Raw genomic sequence first — 10557 nt, forward strand, 5'->3', positions numbered from 1 at the left:
TTAAACGCTCTAATGTGCTCTGTAAAAATAGGACAAATGAGACTGACACAAATGGAAACTATGCCGGTTGTTTCTTTGTAAACCAGAAAGAACATTATCAAGAGTGGATCAACAATATATAAGAAGCAAAACGTGTTTGTTACAAAATGAAAACTATCAGTAAATTAAATGGCTCAAACTTACGAGTTTGTAGTCATTTAAATACAGTCTGATTAAATCTGGCCCAGTGGTGGGGCTGCAGGAGTACTGTTGTTTCGTCTTTACTTTTCTTTGACAAGCAAACAAGAGACAGCCTACAACACCAACTGAAAGCCAGTGGAGTTGGTGCCTCCTCTTTGCTTGCCAAGGCAATTTTTATACAAACTAAAAGCTGACTATTTGTTAAACATAATTTTTTAAATGTTGAACAAACCAGGTTGAACCACTGCACAAACTTCAGGGCTGATTTTGCAACATTAATCAACAGTTCAGAAGTTTGGAAGAGTTCCCAGAGGAAAACAGGACTAGATAAATAAAAGCAGCTCAGGACAAATGTGTTCAGCAGCTGACAAGACTGTGTAGGTTGTTGATGCTGTTATTCTGTCATTCCAGCCTATACTGAGACACAGATGATGTGCTTCATTTGAACAGCCTAAAAGAAAGGTAAAGGATTGTAATCTAATACACTTTTTTAAAAATCAAATTCAGTGAATATCTCATCTGCTAGCTGCCCATTCTGTGTGCTGAAAAAAATCTGGTGTTCTTCCCTGGCTTTGTAAATGAGAAATGAACAAAGTGGCTCGCTTGTGGATTTCTTTGTTTGTGCAAGGTGTCAGGTAACATTACCTTCCTTGATAGCTTAGCTACAACTCTATGGTCCTCTCTTCTGTCACTGTAGTTTTGTAAAAACAATCTAAACCACTAAGTCTCTCTAGACTTTACTCCGCTGTGTTTGTGTGCATGACATTTGTTTGAAAATGTTTTACATTATAAGGTATTTTTTGCTTCAGCTATGAGAAAGAATATGCACATTTACCCCATATATGATGCTCTGGACTCCACAGCTGTCAGTGGTTTTGTAATACGTGCCCATAAATTTGGGAGGCAGAGCTTCTGAAGGAACACTGAGGGCAGGGGCATATTCATTTTTTTTTGTACAAATATCAAGTCCTAATCCTAACATATAAAACTTAACATATAAAATAGAACATAGCATAAAGGTCATATTTATCTGTTTTGTTTTAGGTAACAAGCAACCTGAACAGTTACAGCAGCCCGTGGTGTGCGCTGCCTTCTAGTGGTTTCAATACAACTAAATAATGATGTAGAGAATGACCAGTGAGGGACTGATGGTGTATCTTGCAGAGCAGCCACAAACACAATCAATACACTGACCAAACCTTTCAACACTATTTTTTCAGGTATGGATTACAACAATTTCACACACTTTTCTTTCTTCTTCCCCTGTGTTGTTGGCACACATTAAACCTAAACAGATTTGAAGTCACTCTTTTTTGCATGTGGATATTTATTATAACAAGAAAAATAGAAAAGTGTTGATAGAGAATTACACAAAACATGCACAAGAACACATGAAAAATCTGGAGTCTGTTACTGATCAGACATCCATTTAAAATGAAAAGCCTCAATTCAAAATGAAAAGCCTCCAACTTGGTACAAACACTTTGTATTTACAATGTATCTATGATGGCAAAAACAGACCGCTGTAATTTTGTTTATCTAAGTTTATGACTGATACAATACATTTCCAAAACTTGTTAAGAACACATGAACTAAAATCAGAGTAATTAAGTAATTAGTTTCTTCTTTCCAAGATAAAAACAAACTGAAAGCACAATTGACGGTGGAAAATCCCACACACTTCCATAGTCCCTGAAATGACCCTGAGACCTCATGTCTTTCTTTACGAACTGTTTGCCTTGGACTTTAAGGTTTTCACAGTTTCCCGCATCTTCTGTATAGCAGCCGCATCCTCTTCAACAGCCTTAGAGCAGACACGCTGCACTCTGCTGTGCAGATCCTCCAGGCACTTCTGTAGTACACAAACCACAAGAGCCAATGGTGAGCTATAATCAACTGAGAACAACCTCATCACATTTACACATTAAAATATTAGAATATGAATACAGGTTATAGATTCAGATAGTGCTTATTGTGCTTTAGGATTTTTATAATAATTGATTTTCCCCTTTTGATTATAGTACTATTTTGCTGTCATTTATTTCCCATATTACAAACAATCCAGTCCTCTCTGCATGAAAAGCTTTAAGATATTTAGTCAGTGATGGCTACAGTCACATCTAAACCACAGTGAAATACTTCAAATGTTCTCTTAACACTATGTGTTGGGGAAAAAGCTTGATCCACTAATCTTTATAGCACACGTCTTTTTACTTTCTTATACAATAAATACTTTGTGTTTAGAGAAGTGTGTAGATGCCTACACCCTGTAAATTTAAGTTAGTTAAATTTAAGCTACATACAGATTCTTCTTTCTAATTGAGACAGACGCAGTGTTGCAGGAAAGTTACCTCTGTAATCGACAAGTGGTTAGCAGCTGTGGTAAATACAGATGCCAGGTTGTTGGCCACCGTTCGCCTCTCCTCATTGGTCTCCTGCAGCACCAGGTGATACCTTAAGAAGAAACGTCCACAAATCTTTTATTCCGAAACAAAAAAACTAAGACTGACAGAAATGGAGACTCCAAGGATGTTTAAGCTCACACACCGAGGCCCCTCTCACAAATTTGTGAATAAATTAGGCAGAATGATTTGATTTTGCCATTTGTCAATGCTTTGTTCTGTAGTGGCCTTACATGACCGGCAGTATGAGGAAGTAGTCCTTATGACATAAATACTGTTGATAAATATATAGCATTGATAGTTACTTACTGTTGCTGTGCTGCCTTCAGCTGTTGCACTGCATCATCGTAACCATAATTTACTTTCTTCTCCAGAAGTTTACGATGGTTTTCCACCGACTCCATCTCTGCTGCCCATTCCTGCTCCTCTCGGGCCAGTTCCTATACAGACACAGACACACAGAAAATCATATTTATTACATGTATGAAGCAATGTGCATTTTGTGTCACAAACATGTCAAAAATTAATTAATTCCTGTCTGTGTTTTATCTTAGAAAACAACATTCCATTCTTTATGGAGTACAGATAAAGATCTCTTGTTAATATATTTTAGCAGACTTGTCAAAGGTCATAGTTCTTTAAAATGGTCTAATGGTTGAAACTATTGAGTTTGTGTTATTTGTCATGTTTATGCCATTTTCAAAAGTTCCGCTAAAATATTATAGAAACTTCGGGAGTAGTTTTATTTTCGACAAAGTATATTGGTGGTGAAAAATTCTGACTAGACCAGCAAAGCTACGCTGCACTGAATCTCATTGTACTGGATACTAACACACAAATTATCTTTCTCTTTTTATAGGCTTCTATACATTGTACTTTTTCTTTATTTGGTGTAACTGATAAAAGACTGTTTGCTCCATGTGTGTAAATCAGTGTCAATGGTGTCACTATTTGAACGATTGTCAGACAGACACTAAATGGCATTTTTACCATCATGAAGCAGAAGATGGACTATACCTGCATGTCACAATCCAGCCGTTCATCCAGCTTGCGAATCTGCTCTCTTAGCTGCTTCAGATCGTTGGACTTGTCCAAGATGTTTGAATTCAACTAGAAGACACAAACACACAACCAGAGGCACAACGTTAATGTCAAAACCCCATCAGACACACAATTTTAGCCCTGACATGGCAAATTGGCGCTTGATCGCTATTGTGAACTATTAGAGGCCCACAGATGACCCCAAAAAAAAAACAAACAAATATCTGGACTGGTTTGGGAGTCTTTGTTTCTTCGCTGAAGATTAGTGCACAAACAACTTCATTGTTTGTTTCTCACAGACTATTTGTTTTTGAAAAAATGCAGTTTAGCACATTGCATTGCGTCATTTCCTGTTTCACTTCTGATATGTTTTTTCATGAGAAAATGTAGTTTAGAGACCAGACAGACTCACTGGAGATTGGAGAGAAAGATCTTGTAATTTGTGACCCACTGTCACTGATCAGTCATGTAGTGTGCAAACCACAACGACTCCCAAGATTCCCAATACAAGACAAGTTGTGTAGTGTGACACTAGTACAGCAATCTGATGACTTTGAAAGTCATGGAGTGTGTGCATGACATAAGATGTGGCTGTTGCTGCCTTCTGCATTATTTCTGAACACATATGCAACAGTTTAACAGTTTTGTTACCTGTTCACAAGACTCCTCCAGACTGAGGTTCATGTTGGCTAATCGACTGTTCTCCTCCTCCACATCACTGATCAGCTTTCTCAGGAGCATCTACACCACACAGCACAAATCACAACAAGTACACAGAATCCCACAATCAATTATCTACGATGGAGTTAACTTTCATATAATATAAAAAGATGTATGCCTAGGACCACAAATAGCTGCTGGCAAACCAGTCTTGTTCATATTGAACTGAATTAAAATAGGAAAGTCTGCTCTTATATAGATTCAAACAGTTGTGTATACTGGATCATTAGCTGGAAGTACCTGTATCTGCGTTTTATGCTGAACCATGCTGTTGGATCCACATTCAAAAGGCCTGATCTCAAAATCATGACCACAGGCGTTCTCTGCAGACAGTGGTATCAGCTTGAGTTTACGTGCCAGCTTGTGGTACTCCGCTACCTTCAACTCTGCCTAGAATTGAGGGAATTAAGAGGACAGAACAGACAGAGGATGGGCAAAGAAACAAGTAAAATCATGGGTCAATGGATGAAAAACATCTGATCTTGCCCATCTACAATGACTGTAAACCACGTAAGAACAAAAGCACAGACACATAGTATGATAATTTCCTAAAAATCACAAAATTTGGTGTTTTCATACATTTGGTATTCAGACAGAGACTGATATTGAGAAAGAGATCCTTGTGTCATGCACTTTGTCACCAAATGGGTCTATGCCTGCGCCTCTTTGCTTACATACATGTACATACAGTACCTTCTCTTTCACTTTGGCCAGAGTGATCTCTTCATTCCACTTATGCTGTTCAGCATCTTCAAGAGACTTGCTGAGACTGGAGATGGTCTGTTGGAGTTCTCTCTTCTCTCTGTTGATCCTCTCTACATCAGCTGGAGTAAACTTCTGGTTCTGCAGGAGGTGCTGCAGTTCATCCCGCTCATGTTTTAGAGACTCCAGATGACTGACTGCAAAATGACAGAGAAGGAGAAACATGGTGTATAGGAAATCAGATCCAATCCTCAGTTCTGATTGGAAAGAAACGTTCAAAGCTATGTGTAGGAAATGTGTAATTCCAGTGATTTAGACCACATAAATTAGCAAAGACATCTTCATGGAGACTGAATCTTTAGATTCAGACATCATCGGCTGCCCACAGGATCCAGTGCATCCTGCCATTGAACTGACTGACTAACATAGTCAGATGGAGCCGTTTTATTCCCTGTGCTTACCAGAGGTCTCCAGCTCATCATTCAGTTCTGAGGCTTTGTTCTCCAGGTTGGCTTTAAAGGACTCCAGGCTGCTTCGATAACTCTGGAGTTTCTTGAGATCTGCCTGCAGCTTCACCTTTTCCATCCTCTTGGTCATTAGACGGTCCTATCCAGGAGAAGGAGACAGAAAAATGCTGCTCAACCTACAGATGTTTCATATTACTGATTGAACTTGGCGCACTGATATGCACAACCTATTACAGCCCAAATGCTGAAAAAAATTAAGATACACCTTGCTGTCTATAATAAATGTTAATTGACATACCAAGATTTGAAGTCATAATCTAATCTGCAAACATGGGAACTGGTGAATATAAAATGCCTCTGACCGTCTGGTTCTCCTTCTCCAATCTTTCAACCTCATCAGTGAGTATTCTGTGCTTCTCCTCCATCGAGGCCAGCAGGGCTTCGTCAACGTTGTAAAGCTTCTCTGTGACACACACAGCACACACAATTCTTGTTGATTTTTCAACATCACATTTTTGAAAGGGACACTCATTTTTTGTTGAATATCAAAATATAAATTGAAGCTAACAATTGAACATTATGCTTAAATATACAAAGAAACGTATTCAATACTGAAAACAAATTTAATAGAAAGATGCTGTGCGTACTTAGTTTAGTGAGGAATGTTTCATCCTCATCCTCAAATGTGTCATCACCCTGCATGAACTTGGAGTATGTCTCAGCTGTGTAATCAAGGAAGAGCTCCACAGGAACAAAGTGAAAGAGAAGATTTAAAAAACAAACAAATACACAAATGTTTACACAAAATAAGAGAAACTTCTGTTACATTTAATTCTGTTGACGGCTTTGATTCCGGCTCAACAATGGAATAGCTTTGTAATGTATTGTATCAGTCAGAGAACACAATAAGTGTTATGTTTGTTTCCATCAACAAATGTACAGTACATCCTCTTGAAATGTCTTTACATATGCTTTTTAGTAGTGGAGTGTTTATGCCTCATGATGCTGTGTAAAGAAGCGAGGGTACCTTGTTATACTCTGCCCCTTCCTCGATATTGTCACCATCTTCACAGAAGTCACTGAACAGCAGCTCCTGCTTACTCAGACTCCAATTGATCTGACACCCAGACACACAGAATAAGCACACACAAATATAAAACATGTGTCTTAATTCATTTCTTTAAATAAAAATTACATCACATTGGTCTTTTTGTTTTTGCATTCTACGTCCAATGTAAATGAACCTACTTTTAGATAAAAATGGCCTGCTCTAATTCTTATTAAAAAGCGCTGATTGCCTCTCACCTTGACATTATCAATTAGCCACATGAGAGCACCCAGGGCTTGAGGCCAGGTATGGGGAGCTCCAACAGAATACATGGAACACTTGGAGAGAACAAATGGATACCTTAAACCATAAACAGGGAGAGAAATAAACAGAGACAGTGAGCAATGTTTCTTAAACTACAGAACAGGAGTTCATAACAAATGGAAGGTACTAACTTTTATACAATGTAGTGTTGTACGATGTTATTTTTTCTTTAAAAGATTTTCTCTCTATCATTCTTTGCATTTTCTGTGATATCTAAGTTTTTTTTATATTTTTCTTTTTATGAATGTTTATTGCATCATTTTATCTAGCACCAGCTTTTAATTTCACTGGTACTAAACTAACTTTTGAACACACAGAACTAGGCCAAGTGCATTATATGATTAAAAAAACAAAGTAATACTGTATAATAATGTATATAATACTTAAAACTGAACACATTTCACCTCAGGGATTTTAGCATAGCTGGAACCTCCTCCTCAACTTTTGAGTTTGGCATCTCAAAGGTCGGGTCTAGCTGTCGGTAGATAAACTCAAACATCTTCACAAACTCCTTGGTAGAGGGAGATTGGAGAGTCTTGGCTGACAAAGTGCCTGGGTAACCTTGCTCTGTCAAGAACTAGAAAGATGTAAGACAGAATATCAGGCTGGGGTCCAAAAGGTTTGTGACCACTAAAATTTGTCTCAGACTTTTGGTCCCCACTGTATACACACACACATATACACACACACATAATACAGGATTGGGTATGTTGAGCCTGAGTAGTAAATGTTGTCGTTGAGTGGTAAATGTGTCCATCACACAAACTCAGACAATCGGGTGTTGCAATGTTGCATTAGTCCTTAGCAGGTCAATGAAATGAGGTGTATGTTGCTACCCGCTTTGGGGCACCAAAGTCAAACACTTTGATATCGCACACAGATGGTTTAATGTCTTAAAGGTGTAGCAATGTTAAAACAGACAAACCTTTTTTATATGTATACACATTAAACAGTGAAATAAAGTGTATTTACCTCATGCAGCTGTCTGATACATTGCTGAACATAGGATTTATCATGTAGAGGTCTAGCATCTTTGATCTTCTCAGTTCCTCCAAATCCTGACATAGTGCTGTTGCGAGGCATACTGGCACCACTAGTTCTGCAACCAAAATATCAACATACACCGAAATATCAAATATCAATTCTGCTAATTGGCATTAAAGAAAAATGAACAGCTTCATTTCATTTGCATCTAAATAATTGCAATGTGGACATGTATTGATGAAAAAGCAAAAGACCCACTCATAAGTATAATAATTTGCAATGAATCTGACCAAATTTACCTTGAGTAGGTACCTGTCTTCTCATTTACTCATTTCAATACATTTTACCACATTTATTCTGTTGTCTAATTTGTGACTGTGTCTGTAACACTGGTTTAAGTAACCCAAGGCTCTGACAGCTGAGGTTTCCAGGGGTACACTATTACTCTGTCTGGGGTCATATTCACAGGATATTCATGTACAGAAGTTTCCTTCTACACTGTGTATGGTAAAGATTACATTTTCATGACTTACATTATTTCATCTTACTACTACTGTACTTGTACTGGTAAAATCTGTGTTAGTCACACTTTATTGATGTACATATACTGTATATTCACTGTATTTCTGTATTTGTCATTATCATTATATTGTAATGCAATTTTGTACATTTCTGAAATATTATTCACATACCGTGCACCAAAGAAGCTGGTCCGCCTTTCAGAGGTCACAGACTGTGGTTTGGGTATACTGAGCTTTCCAAACGAAGGCTTACTGTAAAGAAACAAAACTGTGAACAAATGGATGTGTTCCATTTGTGGACTGAACGAGCTGCCACTAATCCGTCCTTCATCATTCTTCCTGGAGTCTTCACATGTTCACAAATGATGTTTCTACATGTTACCCTGTGCCATAGTAATTAAAAGTCTGAGCTATGAAGCCTCTAATTAAATAATGCCCTTTGTTTTTGTCCAAGTTTGTCACTACACTTAAAAGAAATTAGAACTGCAACATTAGTGAAAATAAATTCATCTGCAAGTATTTTGATAATCAATTAATTGTTCAAGTCATCTTTCAAACAAAAATGCCACACATTTCTACAGGTCTTCCTGATTTTACGTGATAATTTTTCAGTATTTTCTCAAATTACACAGGCCAAACAATTAATCGAGAAAATAATGTGCAACTGTACCCAACAAGTGTAGTCCCAACTAATCAATCTTAATATATTTTCGATACATTCTCTTACTAGTAGTTAAGTGTATAATTCTTTTGTGGGTGTGATTCACATCAGGTTATACTAACCACAGATTTGTTTGATACAAGAATGCACTTAGTACATGGTATAGAAAAGCAGTATCTTAGCTGACTATCTGTAATGTCTAAATGTATTATATTTCCTTTATAAAATAGGTTAACATAAGTAACTTTAAACCAACCTCTGGGGCGTTGTGTAGACATTGCTCATCCTGTTACTGTCTTGAACTCGCATTGGCAGCTCCGATTGTCTGCCTGCTCGACTCATCCTCCCACTGGACACAAGTTATTACAAAAAAGAATCAGTTTATTTATTTACGTTAATCTACTGTTTCACGAAACCCCTCCAACCACCAAAATATATTAAACTGCATACTGGGGCGATAATGTTCGCTACATTTTTTAATGAATGTCAGTAGATATGGATAATGGCAGTTAACGTAGTCTGTCAGAATCTGCGTACGTTACGCAGTATCTTAGCTAAATAGCGCTGTAGCAATCGTAGTCGTTTGGTGAGCAAAGCAGATAGAACTGAAATAGCCGAATTAGTTGAATTGTAGCTATATCTAAGATGTTGTTAGCAGGTAAAGTAACTGTTACGGTTGGTATCGGTTGCTAGCGTTAGCGTTAGAACGACGGGCTGGCAATATCTTAGCCAAGTTAATAAGACCATCACATTTTGTCAGAAGGTTATTTGCTGGTTATTTTCAGTGATACATAATAACTTTTAAGTGGTTTTCTAGTGAGTTTGAGACGTACCGCTCCATTTTTCTTCGGTAGAAAGCTACTGAAATATATCGAACAACCGAGGAACGGACGAAGCCGCGAACCCGCCAAAACAATACAAAATACCAAAATAGCGGATGGCGGTGACGTCACCAAAGTACGGAGAGCCGTGTGGTCCAAGAAGGCTTCGTATCGCTGTGTACAAGCGGTCTAATTTTCCCACATTCAAAATATACATACACACATTGTCTTTATAAAAGGACCAACTGGAAGAAAATGATCCAAGATTACACTTCTATTTAGCAAATAAAACCTCTTGAGTCATTTGTAATTTTGTATGTGTTCTAAATAGCTATGAGGGGAAAAACAGGTTTAATACACCAGCCAGCCAGTTGCACAAATAGAAGATTTAAAACGTTGAGTAAATCCTCTGACAAAAGTACAGTATTTTCTGATGTTTTAACTATGATTGTAATAATCCTGAATGTGTGCGACAGATTCGTCCTAAGTGATCATACTGTTTTATGGACCATATACAGCCAGTATAAAAATATCTAATGAAATAACAGAGCAACATCATGTATGCAGTTACTAATGTAGTTGTGTAGCCTGATTCACCAAAGGGTGCAAAACAGAATTACACAGTGGTATTTTCAAATAACAGAGCACCAATTAAAACTACAAATTAATTTCATTCTTGTGGTTTG

At 37.5% G+C, this 10557-nt stretch overlaps 1 protein-coding gene across 1 annotated transcript; it reads right to left on the reverse strand.

Annotated features, from left to right (window-relative positions):
- Positions 1-1502: 1502 nt before the first annotated feature.
- ndc80 (NDC80, kinetochore complex component) lies at positions 1503-9954 on the reverse strand. The gene is made up of 17 exons (XM_022757778.1): positions 9884-9954; positions 9307-9399; positions 8561-8641; positions 7857-7983; positions 7289-7461; positions 6818-6920; positions 6540-6629; positions 6160-6253; positions 5875-5975; positions 5507-5651; positions 5037-5242; positions 4584-4733; positions 4275-4364; positions 3600-3692; positions 2892-3022; positions 2532-2634; positions 1503-2032 (listed from the first exon to the last, which is right to left on the reverse strand). The coding sequence occupies exons 1-17, from the start codon at positions 9889-9891 to the stop codon at positions 1904-1906; spliced, it is 1917 nt and encodes a 638-aa protein (XP_022613499.1). The 5' UTR covers positions 9892-9954; the 3' UTR covers positions 1503-1903.
- Positions 9955-10557: the final 603 nt, after the last annotated feature.

This window comes from Seriola dumerili, unplaced genomic scaffold (genome assembly GCF_002260705.1).
Source record: "Seriola dumerili isolate Sdu_G_001 unplaced genomic scaffold, Sdu_1.0 BDQW01000290.1, whole genome shotgun sequence".
Classification (NCBI taxonomy): domain Eukaryota; kingdom Metazoa; phylum Chordata; class Actinopteri; order Carangiformes; family Carangidae; genus Seriola; species Seriola dumerili.